Here is a 25,285-nt window from a genome sequence, read left to right on the forward strand (position 1 = left end):
CTCATGTGGCTTTTTAAGTGTACGCTGGGGACCAAACTGCAGCCAGGGCCACTTGGCAAATGTTACCCCTGAGTCATCTTTCCAGGTCACAGGTTTTAAACAGGGTGCTTGTGCCTCTGCTTCCAAACTCCTTACTTTGGGAAAGTTCTGGTTCACCCAGCTGGAGCTGTGAGGCCCGTCCAGTGATGTCAGAACAATCAAAAACCCACTAGCCATCTTCTCATCCCTGCACATTGGCTGTGGACTGGCCAGGAACTGTGCTGCCTGGATTCAAAGCCAACGTCTCCATTTTTACTGTCTGCACAACTTGGTGCCTCAGACACCTGTCTGCCTCCTGCTCCCTTTGCTTCTAGGGCAGGACTGCTATAAGGTACAAAGGCATTACTTTGTGTTTTACTGGGTGTAAACTCTGTAGACAGGTGTCTGGAAGCTAGTGAGGGGCAGACTTGGCCATGCATCCTCCCTGACCTGACCTGGTTTTAATTGTCCAGTTGATGCCCCTCTCTGACATTGGGGCGGGGGGGGGGGGGGCAGCCATCACTGAGGAATGAATGGCCTAGATCAGATCGGCCTGTGGGCACAGCCTTGGGAGACTGTTTTGATTACAATTCATGAAGTAGAGTTCAGCCCAGTGTGGGTAGCACCATCCCTAGGCGGGTGGTCCTGGGCTGTATGAAAAACTCAGGCTAAGCATAAATCAAGCCAGCAAAAGATGGCTTTTATAGTTCCTGCCTCCAGGTTCTCGCCCTGGCTTCCCTTGATGATGGAAATATGTAAGCCAAATAACTTTTCCTCGGGTTGCTTTGGGGCAGTATATTGCCACGGCGCCAGATTAAGTCAGAAGAACATCTCCTTTGCCCCGCTCCCAGATGTTCTCGCTTATGTTTTCTCCTTAATCTCCACTTCAGCTCTATACTGATCCTTCTGACCTACAGACATCAGCCTGTCCTTGCCCACCCCACGGCCCCACTGTGCTCCCACCCCAAACACACCACACACCAAGTGGGCTTGTTCATGTGTTTTATTGTAAAAAATGTTAAAATAAATTACATCTGCCTTCACCACCGGCACATGTACACAGCATGGTTGGTGTGCCTCCAGGACATTCAGCTGAGGTCATCTCACAGGAGCCTGGTTCTTCCTCCCATCGAGGCTGCCGTGGCCTCTACAACCGCTTTGATAATGGTGGAGGTATGGATACACACCTCTCACTGTCCTAACGTGTGGGGGCTCTGGCCCTATATGCCCCTCCGCAAATGCACACGGCAGGGGAAGGGGCTGAGGCAGGTTATCAGCTGCCCTGCACCTGAGACCTGCAGCTGTCCCTCCGTAGCTAGACCTTGGCTGACAAAGGACAAGCTGAGTTGGAAGGACAACAGAGTGCCTGACAGACCTCCATTCTAATGGCAGGGACCCTGTTCTTTACTGGCTCTGGGTATAAAAATAACAGTTCATTAAAAAAATATTAATAACAAAAAGCATTTAGGCCAGAGTGGGCTGAGCATCAAGGACATATACAGCAGCTAGTTCCCAGACCTCACTAGGAACTGGACCAGTAAGATTCACATTTTCTTGTCTCCCCAGCCTAAATGTGCACACGCATGCCCATTGATTGGCACCTGCACATGCTAACACCATATAATGGCTGGAGGTGGGGGGGCTCAATTCACAGTTCTATGAGCCAAGAACAATTTGGCCTCACGCCACAGGCCCCCACTAAGAGAGGAGGGAGAGGCAGTGAGAGAATCTCTCTGAAATGAGATGGTGGGGTGGGAGTATGGGTGCCTAGGCTGGGGCTGAGGGGCCTGCACCTCATCTCTGAGCTCCCTGACCACATCCGGAGGCTCCATCTTTCTTCTGCACTTTCGGGGCACAGGGACCCTTTGGCCTGCTGTTGTTGTTCAGAGGGAATTTGAGGTGGGCATAACTCCACACAGAGGACACGCATAGCCCCTCCCCTACATCCCCTGCCCTGAGGTTTGCAGTAAGGGGCTTGCTGGACAGTGATGCCTACTTGGGCAAAGAGATCCTGCTACTGCTGGGGTACTGAGAAGCCCCAAACCCCATCATATCTGTGAACAGATATGATGAACACCCGAGAACACCCGAGAACCACATGCCAAACCTGGGTCTTTACAAGCTCCTCCTTCCAAATGTCTAGCTTAGTGCCAGATACAAGGGCGTTGCCCATTAACACTGGTGAACTCAGCTGAAGCTCCTGGCCTCAGAGAACCGTACTACAGTCAACCGAATGATGGGGGAAGACACAAGCAGCAAACCCAGGACCTCCAGGGTGAGTGTTGTGGCCTACGTGCCTGAATCAGCAATACACCTGCCGGGCAGGCCCAGGACAGCAGCCTCCCCACTGGGCCACAGAACGGAGGCCTGTCCTGGGCCAACACCACATCCCATGGAAGCAACCAAGTGGAGAGGACAGAAGGAAAGGCGGGTCCCTGGCTCCCCATCTCATTTCCAGAGCCTTCTCCCTGGGGTCTGGCCATTACAGGACAATCCTCATGAGAGGAAGCCACTGGAAAGCAAGTGGGGAGCCAGGCCCACCTCACGTGCCCCTGGGGTTATCTGCCTTGTTGTATTCGTTCATCAGCTGCTCGTAAGGCACGGAGAGCTCTGACTCGGTGCTGGTGAAGGTGGACTCATCAGATGAAGGGAATTCACCCGTGCTGCTCAAGGGTGCCTCAGCCATGGGTCCCTGTTCAGGCTGCTCCTTTGAGGTCAGGTTGTCCTCCACAGAAGACTTAGAGGTCTCCTCATCTGAGAGGCCGGCTTCTTCATTTTCGAAGGTAATGCTGGCATTTTGGAAGATGAGCGGGTGGTAGTCCAGAGCTTCCCACGGCTCTCCCTCCTCACTGATACGGTCCAGCTGGTTACTAAACACTTCAGAGGGTGGGTAACTATCCTTGGGGGCCTGTGCCCCAGCCTCCTCACCGAGTGGCCTTGACACGTGTCCCTTGTTTTTTAGAGTCTGAGATACCTCTTCCAAGCTGGGCCCTCGATTCTTGGAATAGACCACCAAAGGTGCCAGGGATGCAGGGATGGTGGGTAATCCATCCCCTTGAGGTCCCAGCCCGTGTCCAGGTCCTGGGACCCTCTCCCCTCCCCCACTTGTTTTCATTGCCTTCTTCCCAATCTGTTTGATGAGGTCATTGTAGGTCTCCTCCTTTTTGGATAGGAAGCTGAAGATGTTGACGTCCTTGGATGCTGTACTTCCAGCCATCTGCAGGGCCTTCCGGGAGTGTGGAGAGCTCTCAAAGGATTCCTTGCGCCGCCGCCGCCTCTTCTTAATGGCTTTGTGTACTTCCACAAACATGCTCACCTTCCAGTTGACAAAGAGGGACAGCCAAGCCAGCCCCAGGTAGATCCAAAGCTCCACAAAGTATCGGTAGAGGGCGTGGTAGTTGGCACTAGGGTTCACACCTGTAAAGACAGGAAGCCCAGAGGGTCAGCAAGGACCAGAGCTGTGCTGGCTGATATAACACCATGCAGACAGAGAGCCCAGTGTCAAAAAGAGGGCCCGGGAGTCAGGCGTGATGGTGGATACCTTTAATCCCAACATTTGGGAGGCAGAGGCAGGTAGACAGCTGTGAGTTTTGAGACCAGCCTAGTCTACAAAGTGAGTCCAGGACAGTCAGGGTTGTTACACAAAATTCACATAAGGGTTGCAGTTGCCTTAATGGTTAAGAGCACGGATTGTTCTCTCAGATGGACCCAGGTTCAATTCCCAGCGTCAACACGGCTACTTATCTGTAACTCAAGTAACTCCAAGAGCTCGGATACCCTCTTTCTGACACCAGGCACACATGTGGCACACAGATATACATCCAGGCAAAACTAGCTCTCCCCCCCCCCCCCCCGGCAAAACTAACTCTCTCTCTCTCTCTCTCTCTCTCTTCCTAGGGGGGGCTCTTTGAGGCAACTGTTGAATAACCAGCTCCTGAGTGTGAATCTTTCCGCTCCTTTCTCTGTTCCTCCCAGCTAGTGAACACATCACAGCACAGTTAAAAATGGAATGGAAAGTCGACATTGGGGGTGCTGGCAGCCTCTGCCCCTGGGAGGGACTAACAGATTTACTGTGAATGATGGTTGGGTCGAGATGACCCAGGAAGCACTGACCTGGCAAGAACCACTCTGAACTGTCTTTACCCTCCTCCAAGACGGAGCCTGCCTTCCTATCTCGGCCCTCTTCAGTGTAACCCTCTCTCTGGTGGTCCTTGGTGGCTCCAACACTGCATGCCCCTCTGTGACAACACACTCTAGAAAGTCTTTCCCACCTTCACCCCACAGCTCCGGAGTTTCTTCTCCCTTCTAGAATTAGGTAAGATTTCCTTCATGGTCAGGCAACACGGCTCTGTGAGCTAACGGTGCTTGCTGCCAAGCTTGAAGACCTGAGTTTGACCCCCAGGACACACGTGGTAAAAGAAGAGAACAAACGCCTGAAAATTGTCCCCTGACCTCCACATGTGCAACCCCCAACATACAAATAAATAAAAATATTAAAAAAGTAATTTTTAAAAATAGCCTTTGGAGCTTTATCTGCATACTGCCTTCCACGGTGGGAAGTTAGTTAGGGAAGGGCCTGGAAGAGGAAACCTCCGGCCCTCATTGCAACCTTCCCCGGAGCCAGGAGCAAAGCCTCTGACTTAGGAAGTGCCCTGCTCTGAAGGCAAGACTGCATTGGCTCCTGATCACAACGAAGTCTGAGAATGGCAGCAATGATGTCGCATGTTCACATGGCTGGTTTCTAACCTCGGCACCTGAGAACTGAGAGGGATTCAGTACACAGTGTCCCATGTGCTGGTGGCTATTGTTACAGACACTTAAGATAGGAGGATGGATCTGGTATCTCTCTGGAACACCAAAGTATGCCTAAAGGTACCTACCACTGGACTTCTTAATACCACAGGCTTCCCCTCAGCAGGCTCTGGGCCCCTGAGACTAAACAACGACAGGGTTGTGCCTCTAAATTTATATCCAGACAGAAGGCAGGCCCCGTGAAGCAAGGGTCAGGAGTGTTCACTGAAGCAAGCGTCCTGTTCCCTCTACCCACTCAGCTGCCCCCTCACTGCATTCCACATAAAAAGGGGGCAGAGGCATGACGTCCACCTGCCCCCTGGGCAAAGCAGCTGGCGCCGTGACCTCTGGGAGCTGAGGTGCAGGTCAATAGGGCACAGGCTGACACTGGTCCAGAATGGTTTCAAGATTAGGAACCAGGAGGCTGTGCAGGCCACAGGCACCAGACACAGAGCATGGGTGGCTGGGACAGGCACAGGCCTTCACACAAAGGGGACAAGGAACCTCTTCATTGCCTGTGGGGATTAAGCAGAGGAGGAGGAGGAAAGCAGGGCTGAGGGGGCAGGGCAGTGGGGAGAAGGCCTCCCTTGTCTGGCAGCCATCCTGGCTCAGTGTGTGTGTGTGTGTGTGTGTGTGTGTGTGTGTGTGTGTGTGTGTCTGTCGCTGTAAGCTTCAAGGTGAATCCAAGTGAGTTGAGGATGGGGATGAGAGAAACAAGAGAGAGAAAAGACTAACATCTATCAGGTGCCCAACAAAGGTCTGTCTTGAATTAGAACTAGACATGGCAGAGGTCAGAGGAAGGAGGCAGGGACTCACCGGCCACAAAGTCCCCAAAGCCAATGGTGGAGATGGTGATGAAGGAATAGTAGAGGCCCTCAATGTAGTTCCATTCTTCTGTCACCATGAACACAAAGGGCGGGATCACCAGGTGGACCAGGACACCCCACACGATGAAGATGGCCGTACATGTGATCTGAGCCTTCCTCTAGCAGGGTTGGTAAGAAAGCAAGTCAGCTGTGGGAAGGGGTTCCTATATCCCAGCTGAGACACAGAGCCCAGGGTCACCTGTCCCAACACCTCTCCTCCCCTGCCATGGTTCCTCCCACCCCTTAACTCTGTGTCTAAGGTAGGAACATACCAGGCTCACTCCTCTCCTGGTAAGAAACTGGCCCAACCTCTTTGCACGTCCCCCGAAGAACTTGCCCAGGGCACTGATCCATGTCAGGCACAGCGGCACCCCGAAGAGGCCATAGAAGACACAGAAGAGGCGCCCAGCTGGGGTCTTGGGAGCCACGTTGCCATAACCTGAGAAGGAGAATAAAGTAAGGCCAGGATCACAGCAAAGATTATGGAGTCACCACCTCCAACAACACACACACACACACACACACACACACACACACGCACACGCGCCAGCTTGAGAGAAACACACTCTTTAAGATAAACTGATCTGGTTCTAGTAACATCGATGTATGATCCCCTGATCATGCCCTGACCCTGGTCAATTATACAATTATTTCTACAGTAGGGGCTTTGTCCCCTCCATTATGTGAGTTCCTTGTGGGCAGGCACGAGGCCCACAGGTACTCCACTGATCACTGGGTACTGCTATGCAAATAAAACAAAGACGCCTGCCCTCACTGGGTAGATACCCAGTGTGGAGGACAGACTCCAAAGATGGCCACTCTGAATCCCTCAGCCCAGATGCTCATGTCAAGTGTAGTCTGTGAATCTGAGTATCAGTGGCTTGGTTGGCCAGAAGTGATATAGGCAGGGGGAGCCTGGAAAAGCCCACTGCTGCTTCCTGTCTTCACGCACTGAATTGGAAGATGCCTCCTTCGAGTGCCCAGCTGCAGAGGCTCTGAGCATTCAACCTCAGCCAACAGTCAACACCAAGAGTCAAGCAGTAGGTGGGAGAAGCCAGGCTGGACTCCAGACTAGTGGGCAGCCACTACTTGACTACCATATGCTAGATAGTCCACGTAAGAACTGTTAGCTGAACCCAGCCAACCCTGAAAGGGTGAGGATAGTTAAGCCACAGAACCATAGAACACTGGGGCTTTGTGCAGTAAGCAGTCTATCTAACCGGTGTGGCTCTCCCCGTCAAGCCACTCTGTTGTTTCTGCTTGAAGAGTCCAAATGGAATAAAGAACCTTGGAAGCCATGTAAAGGCTGGGTGGGTGAGGTGGGTGGCCTATCATCCCAACAAACGGTGACACAGACATAGGATCTCTAGAACAAACTAGCTAGACTAGGTGAATTTTTGGGTTAGCTAGAGACCACATCTCAATATATAAGGTAGAGAACAATCAAAGAAGATACTAGATGTTAACCTTGGACCATATATATGTGTGCCTACACAAATGCAAACACACACTCACATGTGTGCACACCACACACATATGCACGCAGAAATAATTAAAAAAAAATACAGTCTAAATCAGGACCTATGGAAGTAGTTGCATAGGTATGGCCAATCACTCGGGACTTACTAAGTCCTTCCTAATCAAAAGGCCAGGGTGAAACTTACAGTCACCAAAGCTGGATTCCTGTACGGTTCTGAGGAATGAGGATGTGGATCTGGGTGTACTGAAGGTGTACGGGGACTTACCGATGGTGGTGATGACTGTGGCAGCAAAAATCATTGCATTGGGCCAGTTCCAGTTGTTGAAAGTCTGGTTCCCGGTGATGGCCACACCCTGATCCGCAGCATCAGACACCACCTAAAAAAGAAAGCCAAAGAGAAGGTCAGAGACAAGATGATGACAAGAGATGTAGCTCCAAGGTGGTGTCCACCTTGCCTAGCAAGCATACATACTCTAAGCTCCATTCCAAGCATGACATAAACCTGGCACGGTGGCACACACTTGTAATGCCAACACTCAAGAGAAAACAGAGGAGCCCGCCAATGGTGGCACATGCTTTTAATCCCAGCACTAGGGAGGAGGGACAGGTAAATCTCTGAGTTCCAGGGCCCACTGGTCTACAGTGCAACTTCCAAGACAGCCAGGGCTACACAGAGAAACCCTATCTCAAAAACCAAACCAAACCAAAACCCAACAAGAAAAAAAGCAAGGGAGGGGAATCAGGATTATGCTTCAAGGCCAGCCCGGGCTACCTGAGACCCTGCCCCAAACTAATACCACCAGCAGCAACCATACATCTCAAGTGTCCTCATTTAACCACCAGGATACCAAGGTGGGTAGCCGTTCTTTATTATATAGCTGAAACATTTTACAGAGAGGATCAGGGAGGTTGAATGATCTACCCAGGTCCACACAGCTAGGGAGATATACGAACTAGGCACCTAGTTCAAAAACTTGACTGAAACATATCCCCAAACCACCCAGAGCTGAGAAAGCTTGCACCCTAGGCTTCTGGGAAGGGAGCTCTCCCAAGGAGTTTCCATGTGGTTTCCAAGTAGTGGAGTTCAGGGCCTGAACTCGAAGAAGAGCTACGAGACTATTCCACGTCTCTAAGAGGGCAGACTCAATACAGGTACCTGCAATGTCCCCTAAGCCTGAGCCCTCTGTGGCCTGGGAAGGAGCCTTTAACCATTGCACTGGGGGATGACCACTGAGATCAGCTCAGTAGAGGCCAAGTATACATATCAGGATACGTAAACTAGCTAAACCACCCTTTCCCGATCCTGTCCCTCATCGTGACAGGCTCCCTTTTCTCTGAGTTCCTTCTTTTCTCTGACCTGGGCTGAGCAACTGTTGGGGCAGAGACAGATCAACAGGTGGCAAGTGTACTTCAAGGTGATCCAAACTTACCGGTCCCTACAGTTTCCAACTGGTTGGAAGTCCCAGGGCAGGCATTATCTACTCTAGGAATTTCCCAGAAATACCGAACCTGGTTCTACATACCACTACCTGCCTCACTTACAAACATGGACTCTGCCTACCTCTCAACCCATCTGACCAAAGGAGCAGTATCAGAGCTACACCAAGAGCTGCCAGAGACTGTACCCAAGAGACCCATCAGGGGCTCTAAACCTGGGGTTCAAGTTCTGCCATTCAAGGTCAGCCCTGGGATGACCCATCAGCCTAGAGACCAGGAACCCAGCCAAGTTTCCTATAAAATCCAAGCCAAGGACAGCAGGGACCAGAGAGTGGAAACAACGGAGAGGTAGAGAAGCCATCATTCTAAGCCACCCGAAGCATGACTGAGGTTTGGAGGCAAGGAGAGAACGCATGGATGGTTCCAAAGGAATGCACAGTTTGCAGAAGCAGCAGAGGCTGTGTAAATGGATCTGCATACTTTGGCGAAGAATTTTCCATGATGGCATGCCCGCCCGACACCCCATCTGACCACAGGCCGCTTGCTGCCCTACCTCCCACTGCCATTCCAAGCTTGGGAGACCATGGAAAGCAGACTATCTTACATAGTCTATGTGTAAGAGCATCTTAGATACTGCAGACCAGCAGGAGCATACAACAGGTCCTCCCTTCAATTCTGAGAGATTGAACCTACGTGCTGGGAAATGGCTCAGGTACCAAGCCACACCTTAGCCCCTATTTAGCCTTTAAAAGTCTGTCTGGAGCAGGAGAATGAGGAGAGTCTAGAGCCCTGAGTGTTGACATTAAACAGATGGGAGAAAAGGCAGAACCATTTAAGTCCCCACCCGTTATCAGATAGAAATCTTAAACCGGACAACCTAAAACGAAACAGAGTATGCAAGAATGGGGGTGTGGCTCGATCACAGAGTGCACACCCAGCACAGGAGAGGCCCGGGGTGGCACACTCGCAACCCTAGAGCTTGGAAGGTGGAAGCAGGAGGATTCAGAGTTTAGGGCCAGCCTGTGTAAAGGCTCTGTCTCAAAAATAAATAAAGAGCTAGAGAGACAGAGCAGAAGTTAACAGCATGTGTTATGTTACTCTCTGAGGCTCCAAGTTTGGTTCCTAGTCCCTGTATGAAGCTGCTAATAACTGCCTGTAAATCCAGCTTCAGGGAGATCCAGTGCTTCTGGTCTCCAGGGGTATCTTCATGCATATGCACATATCCAAATGCAGAGGCATGAATATATATATATATATATATATGCTGGGTATGGTGATCTACAGCTTTACTCTCAGCACTCAGGAGAAAGAGGGAAGCTTGAGGCTTGCCTGATCTATATGGTAAGTTCCAGGCCAGCCAGAGCTAGACAGTAAGACCCCATCTTGAACAAACAAAAAAACCAAAACCAAATAAACAAATATGCCTGATCTAAAGTAACATTGGTTTACCAACTCTGATCATTCTCATTGAAATCCCAAGGAACAAGAAAGATGTCAGAGGCCGGGCGTGGTGGCGCACACCTTTAATCCCAGCACTTGGGAGGCAGAGGCAGGCGGATTTCTGAGTTCTAGGCCAGCCTGGTCTACAGAGTGAGTTCCAGGACAGCCAGGGCTACACAGAGAAACCCTGTCTCGAAAAACAAAAACAAAACAAAACAAAAAAACAAAAATGTCAGAGAGAAGCAGCCTGTGTGTTTTCAAAAAGAAAAAGGGTAAAGCTGTGAATATTTTGTTTTGAAAGTCTTTCTAAGGAACCAGGCTGGTCTCAGACTCCTGTTTTAGTCTCCTGAGAACTGGGCTTACAGTTGTTCACCAACAAGTCCGACTCTAGAAGCCTTCCAAATGGGCACACCTGAACATTTGGAATGAGTCAAGTACATTTCCTCCATTGAAGGGCCACAGATCTTCATGTCATGTCGGAAGGCCCGACCCCAGAGTCAACAAGGCAGCTGCAGGAAGCAAGCCTTCAACACACTCTTATGGACAAGACAGAAAAGTGTCTGGGCCCATTCAAAGGCAGCTAAACATCCCTAAACAGTATTCTCAGTATCAATCTAGACAGAGGTCTCCACAGTCATGCCCAAGGCCTGGCCTCTACAATGGCTTCTTTCATTTCCTCAATGGTACACAGTCAGATCACCAAGTGCCTACCACTCCCGTGGACACAAGATGCAAAATTAAGAATCAATGCAGAAGAAGGATGAGGACAACACTACAATGGGGAAACAAGGTGAGAATCAACACAGAATGAACGTCTTTTCAATCGTCAAGTCTTCACACTTTGAATCAGAAAAGTAGAGGGGGCTGGTGAGAAAGACGGTCCATCGAGTCCAGTGCTTGCCAGGACCTGAAGTTCGGTTTCTGAGTGGGGCAGTGGGCCTGTACACCCACAGGGCTAAAAGCAGAACGAGGAGGCAAGTGGATCCGTGAGGGCTTGTTCCAATCTAGCCGCAACAGTAAGCTGCGATCCTGTCTCAAACAACAGAGGAAGACACTCAGTGTGGACCTCTGTCTTCCACAGGTACATTCATATACTCGCCCACCACACACACACACACACACACACACACACACACACACACACACGAGAAAGAAAAAAAGGAAAAAGTCGGGATAGGACAAAGGGGAGAGTTCTTTCTTGGTCTCCGCTGACCACAGATCAATAAACAGGGGTAAAAAGTAAACCCCAGGGTGTGTTATCTGTCCAGAGTTGGAGACACCTAGTCCATTGTGTTTCAAGGTCAGGCCACAAGGGACACACTGTTCCAACTCTGCGTTGGACTATACACGTCATGGTAGTCAATGAGCTGAAGACCAAGGAGAGCCATCAGCGAAGTGTTTGAGGATAACGATCTGCCGCTGCAGATTCTCTACTGAGACTCAGTTAGTACAGGGGTGAGCATCGTCCATGAGGAGTTTATATGGGGGCACAGAGGACAGGAGACCCTACTCAGGACTAGTTGTAGTTTCTGGAAGGCTAGGAGATGGTGTTCACAGGGAGCACTATATGTCAGACAGGGAGTACGGTTGTGAACAAACAGAATCTGTCTTCTCACAGCTTTGCACGTGGTTAACAGGGGGACAATACTGGCCATGAAGTGGATGGCTGACCAAAGGCAATAAATGCCATAGCATTCACAAGACAGCCCTACCCATAATGCTTCAACGCTCCCCTGGAGACAGGCTGACTCAAAGGCCACCGGTAATTCGGAAATCAGTCAGAAAGTACTAAACAAGAGCTGAAAAATCAGGACAGCATAGAGAATAGCAATGCCGGGCTTCCTGCCCTCACCCCACTGGTGGTGGTGTCCTGCAAGGCACGCAGCCTCACCCTCTTCCTGGCTTATCAGGAGCGGCTGCTCACCTGCTTTCCCCGTGACTTGCGTTGCGTTCTCTTGAGTCACCCATCAAGGACAGATAACTGTGGAAGGCGTTCACTCTCCTAAGAGCCCCTCACCCCGTGAAACACTACAATCGTGGAAAGGCACCGTGTCCTAAAAGAAGGGTGAAAAGGTAGTGGTGTGCACAGCTCCCCAGAGCCCCTCACTGTTTCTTCCCCTGCCCACCATTCCGAAATATGGCTGCACGGCTCCTCACCAAACCTGGAACAAGGATGGGGGCGGGGGGCGGGACGATGATCACAAGATGGGGCACAAGACTGCCACTGTGGCCAAACACTCCCTTGCTTGGACTTCGACACATCCATCACCTGCCTGGCTCTTCCTGATTCTGCCAGGTATCACTTGGCACAGAGCTGAGGTCTGAATGCGAACTTGGAGAGGGCCAGCGACTCTTTTTCCCACTGTGTGGAGCCATGGTGGAGAGGCACAGTTGGCCATGGTTGGGATCCCACAGGGTGAGGAAGAGGCCTGAGTCAGTCTCCCAGAACAAAAGAGTTGACCCGGGGTGAGGGCCATGCCTGGGTCAAGGGAGGGCTGTGGGGGAGGCAGGCAAACCCTGTTAGACAAGGCGTCCTGTTCTCAGGGTTAGAGAAACAGCTTTCACGGGAGGAGGTGGCCCCTGTTCACTTGCAGTATTCTTTAACTTGGCTCCTAAACTCACAAGAGACAATATTTTCACTTTCCTCCTAAGCTGGGAGGGTGATGGAGAGAGGGAGCCGAGCCTGCACAATCCAGGCCAGGCTCCTGTTTGGGGACGGAATCGAGTTCCCTACTTGTCACCTTCATCATAAAGCCAGCGTGATTTATTGAGGTCTTCCTGTGAGCCAAGGGGTGTGCTCAGCATTTTACGTGCCTTTTAGCTCATTTAATGAGGACGGGATTCTGCTGGGAAGACACTATCATTTTTTCCACGTTGCAAATGAGAGTCTGAGGCTGAGATAGCAAGGAAGTAGCCAGAGGTCATGGCACTAAAAGCTACAAGGCTGGGACTAGAACCCAGGGCCACCTGGGTCCTAACCATGGTGATCCCGCCCCCTTTCCCCACAGAGGGCACAGGAAGGAGTCCTATGCACACTTCCACCCTTTCCCACCAGCTGAGAAAACAGTGCCCAAAAACCAGGCCAGCCATTCCCAGCCGGTCCCCTAGTGAGCCAACATCCACACACCCACTCTAACCTGTAGACACGGACCGACCACACCATCGCAGTCAGGTGGACTTTTCTTTGCATAGGGTGGGGGGAATCGGCCAAGACATGAACCTACTGCAGGGGTTCCAGCTAAGAAGCATCCACGCAGCTATTTGGTCTCTCCCACAACTCCTGTGGCTTCCTGAACACAGCCTTTCTTCCATCCTCTACTCCTAACCTGGAAAACTGCAGTCCTATGGTGTTCCAAGAGCCAGAATCCTCGTGCTCTCACTGGCTACCTCTGGATCCCTTCTTTAATCCTTTGTGCTCACATGGTCCCTCTGTTCTGGAAAGTCACCTCACCTGTCCACGGTGCTTAAGACCTCAAATACTGAAGCCATTATCAGCCTCCTTTCTGTGGCTTTTCCAGACACCACCTCTTAACTGTGTAGCTGCTGAAGTGATAGTTGGGCACATATGGGGACAGGTACTGATCACAGTACTTAAAACACTTCTCTCACGGAATGGCTAGGTCTTGTAAAGCAAGGACCCTTAGCCTATTTTAAAGATAAGAAAGCAGGGTCCAGTCCAAGGTAAGTGGCAGAGCTGGGATGTGAACTCAGGCAGGACCGCTACAATACAGAGGGAGAAGATAGAACACTGGGTAAGCTGTTTAGTAGAATGAAGTCAGATTTATAACACATTGCCTCAGACAATCACAAAGGAAATGTTAAATGTCACCAGGAAAAAAAGAGTTCCCTGTAGTATAAACTCCAAGAAGAGGCTTTGTATACCTGGAGCTTAGGTCTCTGCCTCACAGAGAGAAATTGCCGCACGACTGACTGCCTGCTCCTGTTAAGTGAATTTGAATGAAGAATGGGGTACTCTAGCCGCGGCTCATTTGTCTTCAAATGCCCACACACCCCAACATCTTTGAGCATTATTCTAAAGTTGTTTTATTCTTTTAAGATAGGGACTCATTGTATGGCTGTGGCTGGTCTGGAACTTCCTATATAGACCAAGTGGGCCTCAAATTTATACAGAGATCCACCTGCCCCTGCATCTCAGTGCTGGGACTGAAGACTTGCTCCACCATACCTGGCTGTAGTTGGGTTTTAAACAGTTTTATCTGCAACAAAGTAGAGAGAAGCAGTGGGTGTTCGGGATAGAGCTGAGCACTGGGCTTGGGAAGACCAAGGGACTGTGCACCCAGCCTAAGGGAAGGGAAGGAGCCAGGCTAGAGAGGGGATGAGGGTTAGAGGGGCAGAAAGAGCCAGAGGAAAGGCAACAGGGCATGCAATGGCTGCGCTAGGGGAATACCCATGGGGTAACCAGGTTGTCCTTCCTGCAGGAAGGACACCGGTCACCTCCGGAAACCCTCACAAAGGCAATGGCTATATAGCGAGAACAGGAAAGGGAGTATAGAAGTCCACGTTGACTGATGGCCACTTCACTGACTCTTTGCCAACCTCTCCTCTCCAAATGCACTCACCCCTAGCCACAGACAGTCCACTGCGGCGATGACAAGCTGAGCCATCTCAGATACAGGCTGTCTATACACAGAACCAGTTGGACCTACCTGGGATTGAGCTGGGCAGGGTCTCCCAAAGGCTAGCAACAAGGCTTGGGTAAAGTACTTGGCTGCTCTTGGCCTGCATCTTCTGAACACAAGAGGAGCATCCAGGCCCCCGTGAGGGCTGGCCAAGTGCGCCTGCCATCAGCATGGTAGCTCATCTATCTTTGTCTAAATCAGGAGTACAGACACTGTAGACATGAGATCCCAACTTGCCCAGCCAGGTAGTGGTGGCGCACGCCTTTAATCCCAGCACTTGGGAGGCAGAGGCAGGAGGATTTAAGTTCGAGGCCAGCCTGGTCTACAGAGTGAGTTCCAGGACAGTCAGAGCTACACAGAGAAACCCTGTCTCAAAAAAAAAAAAAAAAAACCCCAAAACAAGAAAACAAACAAAAAGGACAGGAGGCAAACCCTGGACAGGACTAGAAGTTCACAGCCCATGCCTAGAAGGGAGGACAATGAGAAGCCTTTCCCTCCCTAAGCCTCTTATCACTTGGCTTCCTCAGACCACATGGAGAGAGCACTAAGTCTCCATAGTTTGGTGTGATGGGCAGGAAGAAACTCAGGTACATATAAAGTATCCTTACCTTCAGAAGGAAACCTAATCTTCCCCTGCCTCCAGTTCTGGGCCATCCCTAATAGTTTGCCATTCAACTAAGCAACAGAGCAGGCTGTCTAGGTGAATAGGGGTTAGTGCTGCACTCCCCAGGTGAGGTGGAGGACAGGAGGGGACAGATGGCAACTTCTCTGAACTTAATTCCTCACTCCCCACCCTCCTACTGTTTCAAGCTTCACAGTCAACAAAAGTCTGCCTGACACTGGTCTCACAGTCACTTGCTGTCCATGTCTCTAACACAATCCCCTCCCAAGTGGGAAGCCAAAGGTGGATGAAGACCCCATGATAAATGGAGGGGTTCTCTGTACAAAAGTTAACAGCTAGATACATGCCAGGTAAACATTTGTAGTTTGTGCCTACTGAGTACAACGCCTGTCAAATTTTTAAAGCTACAGACAGGCATAGGTCAAAGGAGGGAGACCCCAAACCATCCCGCATATGCCAAAGCTACTTAGGAATCAGGGTGGGAGATGAGGGAATGTTAGTGTGCCCAGCTGATCAGCTGGCATCCATTCAATCTGATAATCCCCACTGGGATTTATGGACATATAAGAATATCTTGGAATGGCTAGAGATAGCTTGGTCAGTGAAAAGCTTGGGGTGCAAGCATGGGACAGAACCTGGACTCATTCCATCTTCACCATCTATGTAAAAAGTCCTGCAGGTGACACAAGCCTGTGATCTCAATGGGGAGGTGGAGGCAGAAAGATCCAGTAGCTTACTGGTGAGCCAGCCTAGTCCATCAGTGAGTGAACTTGAGAGCACCACTAAGACCAGTCTCAGTGAGGTGGGTCTTCTGGCTGTCATACACACACAAGTACATGAGCACCCCAACACACACACACACACACACACACACACACGCCAGCATCTCCACTGCAGACCAGGCCAGGTCAACTCTACCTCTTGCATTATTTTCTCAATGTTAACTTGGGGTTGGGGAAGAAGTGTAAGGCTTGCTTATATTAGATGAAACTAAGATTTTGACAATACAGAGCCACTGTGAGGCAGGGGCTCTCAAGACCAGGCTGCACTGTCCAAGGAACCAAGTTTAAGCTTAAAATACCAAGCCCTGCAGACACGTGTCCACAGATTGACACACACCTACATTCTTACAGTCCAGGAGAAGTATGAGGAGAGTCACAAGTTCAAGGCCAACCTGGACATCAAGACCCTATTTCAAAAACACACACCATTTCTCTCAAAGCAAAATGAAAAACAGAACAAAACAAAAAACATTAGCAGCTGCCTTTAGTGCAGGCTGGCATGGAGTGGGAGCTGTGGAGCTCGAGCAGGGGGAATAGGGCAGGGATAAGGAATTCCTGGTATTTCTTCACTGCCTTCTCCCCAACTCAGGGTGACTGGGGTGAGGCTCAGAGGGCAGCCATAGTTCAGAGCGAGGTATAGGCAAGAGCCCATTAGTACCAACTCCCTCCCTGAGCCCACTGGAGGCCCAGCTCACAGCAGCCTTGCCTTATCCAGAGAGAGGACAGATGATGAATAGCATTCCCTTTGGGGCAGATGATGGATGGCCCAGGGGAGGGCCACACCACGTTGTTCCTTCCTCAGTGTGCTTGGCTGTTAGAGCATACCAAGAACGGAGACTCTCTAGGAACCCTTAGCCTTTCTGCCCACGTCTTCTCTACAAAACAAGATCTGACCACAACCTCCTAAAATACCAGTTTTCTACTGCTCAGACCAGCGCCTTTCCTCGCCTATCCCTTCTCTTAAGCATGTTTAAAATATATTGCTATCAGCATCAAAATTTATTGAGCCTTAGCCCTGCTCCCATAGCCAGGACCAGTTTGCCTTCTGTCTTCCTCAACCCAGCTCACACTGGAGGGAAGGCCCCTTTCCTGTCTAGACTCATATTTTGTCTTTGAAGGAGTGTGTGTCCAGTGCCCACCCAGCCTGCTGTTCCTTCACCCACTGCAGAAGCAACCAGCCGGAGCACAGGTGAGAGAGGCTACACGCACGCGCGCTCGAACACACGCACAGGCACACGCACCCGCGAGAGTGCGCTGCCATGGTGGCCATGCAGTGAGATGCACAGACCCAGAGACTGGAGCAGCCTGTGAGGGTCAGGGTGGGAAATGACACATTTACTCTCTGCATGCATTGGGGCACTATAGACCTATCCTACTTATCCATGCTAGCATTAACAATCCGTGCAGGTGTTTTCCAAGACAGCATAGTAGATGCTAGAAAACAGGGAGCTGTGTATTTCTTGGACCAGTGATACCGGTACCATGGCAACATAACACAGTGACTGAGCTATGGGTAGGTAGCAGACACAGTGTGGATACACTGGATGAGAAGGGATGATTCATGTCCCAGGCAGGAAGCGGCCAAGAGCATGAATTTTCATCATGTGACTCACAAGTTAGTTAGTTCGCGTTCATGAATTACTTCTGGAATTTTCTGTTGAATACTTCTGGACCGCAACTGACCATAGGTAATCAGAAATTGTAGAAAGTGAAACCACAAAGGAAAATGACTGTTCTGTGGCTTCTTGACCTGGACAGTGCCTTAACATAGGGAAGGGGGAGCCTTTAGCTTCGTCTTAGCCCCTAGAGAAAGTCAGGGCCTGAACTGGAAAAGTGATGTTTAAAGGCTTTCCCAGGGGATGCTAACAACAACTACATAGCCAATTTTCATGTGCAAGTGGTGTGTTTGTGTAAACATGAATATGCACATGTGTGCATGTGGAGACCAGAGACCGACCGTCCTCTGGAGTGTTCCTTAGTTCCTCTCCACCTTAACTTTTTTAGACAGGGTCTCTGGCTGAACCCGGATCTCACAGATTCAGTTACGCTGGGCGCATTAGAGGAGCACGCATGTCTCTCTGTACCTGGATTTCCACTTGAGTACTGGATGTGAACCTAGGTTCTCCACATTTACTGACTAAATCGTCTTCCCCATCCTCCCAAGCAATTTTCCAATAGCTACCCTGAACCCAAGGGATTAAAGTCTGCCCCCTCCTCCCCCACACCCTCCCAGGCAGCACTGTGTGAATGTCCTCTCACCCACCTTTGGGATTCCCCTGCTACCCTCGCTGGGCTGTCTCTCAGCAGGCTCTGTGGCGCGCTCAGAGACACAGCCTAGGTCTCACGCTCTCTCGAACTCCCGGGAGCACATCTGTGCCAAAAGGGAGCGGCAGGGTTTTAGCAGTTCCTTCTGGGTTTCCGACTTTCACAGGCCTGGGAACCCTGTCCTCACTTGGAAGGGACAAAGAAAACAAGGCAGGTGGCTATGTCCCCATTGTTCTCAGCCTGGGAGATGGTCACCTGCCCTGTTCCTGGCAGCCAGCACTCCTCCCATGAATGTAGAGCGGAGTTTGGCAGGGGCTGGCTGAGCCAGGAGTATAGTGAAAGGCTGGAGGGGGTCAGCCTCAGGATGGAATGTCAGCAAGGATGCTGGGGCACCTGGAGGGCTGGAATTCCCTGTGTATGGATGCAGTCACAGAACACAGCTGCTTGCCCAAGAACTGGCCTTGGGGAACAGGAAAGGGCCCTTCCCTCCCAAACATGCACACCAGCTGGGCCCTCTGGAGTGAAGCTCTTAGAATTTACCTGTGGCCAACAAGACAAGAAAAGAAGGGCATCTTTCACCTCCCTGCAGCACCTCTGAGCCTCAATTAACCACCACTGCCCTCCCCAGTGGCCCAAGTCCCTGCCCTGTGCTAGTATATACTGGACCTTGGGTTTGTGACTTCATCCCTGCCCTGTGCTAGTATATACTGGACCTTGGGTTTGTGACTTCATCCCTGCCCTGTGCTAGTATATACTGGACCTTGGGTTTGTGACTTCATCCCTTTCCATATCCAGGATCCACAACCCAAAGTGCCTGGCATCTCTCTGCTCTGACCAACGCCAAGAGGGTAATGGCTTCAGTTAGGCCTCACAGGCCTACCAGGCTCAGGATGTGCTTTACAAGCGAGAGAGGTTTCCTTCCAAGGGTGGTTTAGGGCTCTGAGAAGAGCCCCTGTACTGAATGTATCTGTTCCAGACAAACAGGTAGGCCTTTCAGTCCTGTGCCCTCACTCTCCGTGCCAAACTGTAGGAGCAGTCAGCATCTCCCTCTCCTCCATACAGCAGACACCAGTCCTCTCTCTGCAGAAGACCCTTCAAGGGGAGCCAGAATACCCAGAGAGCCCTAGACACCTCTCTTACTATTTATATGTGAGGAATCTGTTGAGGGGGTCGGTGACATGCTTGAAACCACACAAGCAAGCTGGTGGCAGAGCCATAAGAAGCCAAAGGGAGAGTCCCTTTCCACAGAAAAACCTGATTCTCCAGTGTCAACCCTGGTACTGTGTTGGAGAATGTCACCTGTCACCTACTGCAGAGCAAGAACTGTGCAGAGAATACTATAAAAGAGGGTCAGAGGCAGATGAATGCCAAGAAGTGCTGTCTCGAGGTTGGCGCATGGCTGTTACACTCAGGGACTCACAGCCACGATGGTAACTCCAGCATGGCTTCCATCCGCCCTAGCTGAGGAGCTGGGCAGCTCATGCCTGCTAGGGAAGGAGGGATTACTTTTCTTAGGGATTGTGGCTCCCTGTAGGTTGCCCATGTGCACACAGATAACACTAATTAGGGGGACATGATAGCAGGCAGGCCACATGTTGGGGGGAATTATGGAGAAAGTGGGAGGAGAGCTGCGGTGGATATGACTTATCTAATCTTGACTACATCTTTAGGGTTCGTGCACACTTAGGCTCCCCACTTTATTCAATTCAGTCCGACCTTGAGGAGAGATGGAAGGAGTGACCACAGGAAGCCATTGCTCAAGGTTTCTAAAAACAGCACCTTGAAGGTCACCGTGGGAACTGCTGACTGGTCAACTCCCCATCCACGGCAGACAACCTAGGAAAGAGCTGGCTCACCTGCAGCTCAGCTGCCCTGCTGCGTGCACGCTTGCTTCCCGGCCTCTGTAGCCCAGGTCTGCCCTGAACATGTGTGTCTAGAAGTTCACTTCAAAGTCCCCAAGTGCCAAGTTTGGGACCCTCCCTTGGGAGCAAATCAAGGGCAAAGATCCTGACTTTGGAGCAGACATCCCAGGCCCTCGTGTCACAAGCAGGACACCGGGACATACCTTAACATCTGGACAGGTTTAATTATCCATATCTGTGAACTAGGAGGACCATGATTCCACTTGGGCTAGCGTAGGAATTACAGTGCCAGGCACCCAGCATGTTCTGAAAGTGGGTACGGGGGAAGAAACACCGAGTAGCCATGGATCTTCTACACACAAATCGAAAGGTCTGAGAGAGGCCTCTGTTCTGAGGGCAGTGACAGCTGTGTGAGACACTGCCTCTGACCATCACCACCCTGAAGAGCAGAGATGGGGACAGTGGCTCCAGCTCGGTGGATTTCCACTTGTGTGTTCCTGTAGGCCCCTGCCCAGGACTCATGATCTTCCTTCAATCAGGTTTCACCTTCACTACCACCTTCTCCGGTCCTCCTTCCAGTCAGTCCTTCATCACACGTCATCATGCTGTTGGGCATCTGTTTATCTAGCTCACTCTGAATATTGCCTGAATGGGTCGGCGCTGAGATGCAGATGTCACTCACACTATGAAACCCAAAGCAGAACCTGTTGGATAGCATCCCATATTAACAAAGGAATGATGGGGTTTCTGGGATACCTGCCTGCCGGGGCATGATGTGAGTGCCCTCATGGCTGAGGTGGGCAGGGCGTACCACTAGTGCAGGGGGTGGTACCTGGTTCCAGGCCCCAATGGCTTTCCTCCTACACAGAGGTCCTGGCCCATTGAGTCAATTCCTTGTCGACTTTGGAACTCGATTCCAAAGGTAAGAGACTGGGTGGGGAGGGGAGGGTGGGGCTGAGTGAGGGATATCCCGGGTGGCTGGCTGAAGGTCCACAGGTCTCTTGGTGCACGCCATTACCTCAGGTTCTCCTGGAAGAGGAGAGGCAGTTCTTCCAGATCCCTGTAGCATCCAGGTTCTGGTGGCAGCGGTCCTGTTCTGAGGACTCTTGCCTAGAAGGGTATCTAAGCTCCTGCCTCCCCAGGAGGATGCCGGCTCCTGGCCCAGCACATGCTGCTTCCAAGTTATCCCTAACCCCTGGAGAAGTGTGGTTGAACTCTGTCCCACTGTGTCTCTCACAATGTCACAATGTGGCAAGCTTTCCCACCCCACGGGCATATATATCCCTGCTTCTACCTGTAGCTGTCAGCCTGGATAATGAATAACTAAGCACATCCTTAAAGGCTGGGTTTCTGATGATAAGGGGTTTTGAAGCAGACCACTGATTATAATTTAAGATGACCAGTGGTTAAACTGTAAACCTTTTCACTAATTAAAAAAATAAAAGCCTACACGGGTGCTAGAGAGGCTGTCTGTCATTCATCTATGCTCCAAGCATGATCTTGCCAACTCCACAAAGCTCCCTGCTGGCTCCTTCTGAGAGCCAACCACCTGTCACGAAACCCTTTCCTTATTGCCTGACTCTAACCTGACCCCACCCCCACCTCACCCCCCGGCTGTGGTCCAAGCCCATTTCCTCTACTTTAGTCACTGGCTGGAGACAGACAACAGCTGGCCTCCATCCTCTCTGGAATAAATTGTACAAGAAACTGCCAGGAACCGGGCACAGGCATCTTAGCATGGACAGCACTCTGTGGGTCAGGAGGAGGCGCCGTGAGGAATGCTTTCTCTGCCTCAATGGCTTCTGAGACCTGGAGTCAACCCACTAGAAGACTTGGGTCACACCTTGAGACCATGATACCCTACAACCCCAAAACCATTGGATAAGATACAAGGGATGATGACCCCAAATAGGCTCTCCCTCTCAAATCTCACCACAGGGGTTCTGACTACAGGGATGACATACAGAGGAACCCCAGTGTGAGGAAAAGTGGCCCCACCACTCAGGCATGTGGGAAAGCAGATAGCCTCCCCAGAATAGCTGACTTTGCTTTTCTACCCTGCATGAATGGTCTTCTGTCCACTGATCATCACAGGCCAAATACAGTGTAGGATGTGACCAGGTTAAGCAAAGTGCCATTCTGTACTGAGGTGATGGAAAAACACAGCCAGGGCCCCTCCAGGACATAAGGGTCAGGCTGAGGTAAGGGTTGTGGTAGGAGCCGAAGAAATCTCCCACCCTCACTAACCAGGGACCAGGGACAAGCTGGACAACAGGAAATGGAAACCTCTGCTGGCTAGCACAAGAATGTTACCAAAGACAGGGGCCTACTGCTAACACTAGGGGCCAGAAGTAAGCAGGACCCTGCCCAGCTCGCACACTGTCCTCTTTCCTTCTCCCAAGAGCTGTAGATGCTTTTGTTGTTATTTTGTTTTTCTTAAACAAGGTCTCACTAGGTAGTGCAGACTGGCCCACAATTCACTGGCCCCACGTTCTGTGATCTTCTTGCCTCAGTCTTCTAAGTGCACGCTGTGTTGTTAAGCAAGAACATTTTATTCCTCCATACCAGCACGGGCCACACACATCACCCCAGAACTCAGGAGAACGAGGCAGGAGTTCCCCCAAGTTCAAGGACAGACAAGGCTACATAATAAGCAACAAACAAACAAACAAAATATTCCTCATATTGTTTAAGTCCTTATCCCCCTTCCCAGAACCTAGCAACACCTCATGCTACCTACTGAGTGGTGAACATTCAGACAGACAGGTCTGTCCATGCCAGCTATTGCCTCGTCCCCCAATCATGGCTTCCATTTCTTCATTTATAAAATACACAACTTTAACGCCTTTAATCCCAGCTCTCAGGAGGCAGATCTCTAAATTTGAGGACAGCCTGATCTAAAGAGTGAGTTCCAGGACAGCCAGGGTTACATAGAAAAAACCCTGTCATGAAAAGCCAGAGAGAGAGAGACTACAAATACTAACACCTCCCGCCAGCTCACAGAATAGAGTCCTCTCAGCATTTCAAAAGGGTCCACAGCAATGATGAAGCCAGGAAGATGTTTCTCAACCACAAACTTGCGGTCTATACGTTAGGGGTTGTGGGGAAAGTTGGGCTGGGTGTTGTCATGGATGACCAACAGAAGAAAGAACAAATGTCATCGGTATTCCCAAGTCACCTGTGGGTCAAACAGAGAAGCAGATGTCCTCCTGTGAGCTGTTTTCCAACAGAGCAGCAGGAAGGACTTTCTTGGAATTGCCAGAGGGGCCATCTATCCTCACATCTGCTAAAGCAGAGTCCCCGGGCTGGAGCTGGGACAGGAGTCACTTAAAAACTACCCTAGAGGCTGGAGAGACGGCTCAGGAAGTGAGCAGCACTGGCCGCTCTTCCAAAGGACCTGGGTTTGATTCCCAGCACACATATGGCAGCTCACCATCACCTGTCAACTCCAGTTTCGGGGAATCCAATCCCCTCTTAGGTTTTCTGGGGGACCAGGTACACAGGTGGCACACAGACATACATGCAGGCAAAACATCATACACAGAAAATTTCAACAATAATAGAACTACAACCCAGCATCAGGCTTCATGACTCATCCTGCCCTCTTCAGGGCCCTTGGCCCTCCCCATTCTAACATGGGGCTTCTGGTCAATCCAGGGAAAAACAGGGAGAGATGGGAGAACAGGAGGCCTTTCTTTTCACGTCCATTCTCCCCAGGGGACTCTGAGCCATTCCTCTCTATGGAGGGACAAAGGGGCAACTGTGTCTGGCTGCTGCAGATGCCTTGCCGAGGCAGGGACCAGCACCCCGCCCATATGCAGGGCAATCACTTAACCCATGTAACCCAAAGGTGGGATCAGAGCCACGGCTGTTCCCTGTCCCATGCAGCTTGGAACACAGTCAACTGATTCATTTACAACTTTGCTGAGCCACAGCCATGTGCCCAGAAAGGGGCACAACACAGGCAGGACAAGCCACTGCCTGCCCAGGAGGATCTGCTGCCAGGCAAAGGTAGAGCCTAGGCTGGCAGATGGAAGTTAGGCAAAAAGATACCACAAGAGGTCACAGAACAAGCCAGGCGGTGGTGGCACATGCCTTTAATCCCAGCACTCAGGAGGCAGAGGCAGAGGCAGAGGCAGGGGGATTTCTGAGTTCCAGGACAGCCTGGTCTACAAAGTGAGTTCCAGGACAGCCAGGGCTATACAGAGAAACCCTGTCTCGAAAAAACCAAAAAAAAAAAAAAAAAAAAAGTCACAGAACAAGAGAGCAAGCGAGCAGCAGCGAGGCCAGTACCTGGGGCCACACTGGCCCCTCCAAGGAAAAGCAAAAGGCTGGAAGCAGGGAAAGAAAAGCACAAAGACAGCGAGGCATCAAGGAGCAGTCGGTGACACACGCCCGCTATCCTAACACTCAAGAGGCTGAACGAAGCAGGAGGATCACCAGTCCAAAGCTAGCCTGGGCTACATGGCAAGAATATGTCTCAAAAATAAAACAAAGCAAACCAGACAGGAATAAGCTAGGACTGAGGCAATCACTTAGCCATAGACTCCACCCACTTAAAGCACATGCCCATCTCACCTCCCCTCTCCCCATTTTAGGATCTTCTAAGATGTCTTGGATATGCTATCAGCCCTCCCTAGTTCAGGAATACCAGGTGGCTAGGCACACTCAGATATGCGGTATTACCAGCACCCTTGTGCTGTACGCCTGTGGCTTAGATATGATGTAAGTGCCCTCCCCCACAAAGGTTCACAAGCTGAGATTTAATCCCCATGGTGAGATGCTAAGAGGGTGGAAATTTAATCCAACGATGGCTTTCTGAGCTGTGCCTAAGGGAGGGGATAAGGATTGGATAAAGTCATCAGGGTGGGGCCCCTACACACCATCATAGTCTCACATTCTGATACTTGTTTTTCTGCATGGGCTATGATGCACCACCTCAGGATGCTGCCAACAAGAAGCCCATCATCAGACACAGCCCCTTGACCATGGGCCAGAACTGAGCCAGAATAAACCTCTTCACAAAGTACAAAGTCATCTGTGGTATTGCATTACCAGCAACAGAAAACAGACCAGCGAGCA

At 50.8% G+C, this 25,285-nt stretch overlaps 1 protein-coding gene across 4 annotated transcripts in view; it reads right to left on the minus strand.

The window, feature by feature from the left end:
* Window positions 1–1,003: 1,003 nt before the first annotated feature.
* The window catches only part of Kcnk5 (potassium two pore domain channel subfamily K member 5), a 42,844-nt gene continuing 18,562 nt past the window's right edge, over window positions 1,004–25,285 (minus strand). For 3 of the 4 annotated variants that reach the window (XM_021182373.2, XM_029469016.2, XM_029469014.2), the window contains exons 2-5: window positions 7,421–7,532; window positions 5,948–6,114; window positions 5,626–5,794; window positions 1,004–3,435 (exon numbers count right to left, since the gene is read on the minus strand). In XM_021182373.2, coding sequence (XP_021038032.1) covers window positions 2,561–3,435; window positions 5,626–5,794; window positions 5,948–6,114; window positions 7,421–7,532 — 1,323 coding nt within the window. In that variant the 3' untranslated portion in view covers window positions 1,004–2,560. Of the gene's footprint in view, window positions 3,436–5,625; window positions 5,795–5,947; window positions 6,115–7,420; window positions 7,533–11,956; window positions 12,087–18,881; window positions 18,996–25,285 lie in introns of those variants that run through there. The other variant, XM_029469015.2, reaches the window with a different exon arrangement.

This window comes from Mus caroli, unplaced genomic scaffold (genome assembly GCF_978045245.1).
Source record: "Mus caroli unplaced genomic scaffold, Mus_caroli_1 scaffold_12, whole genome shotgun sequence".
Lineage (NCBI taxonomy): Eukaryota > Metazoa > Chordata > Mammalia > Rodentia > Muridae > Mus > Mus caroli.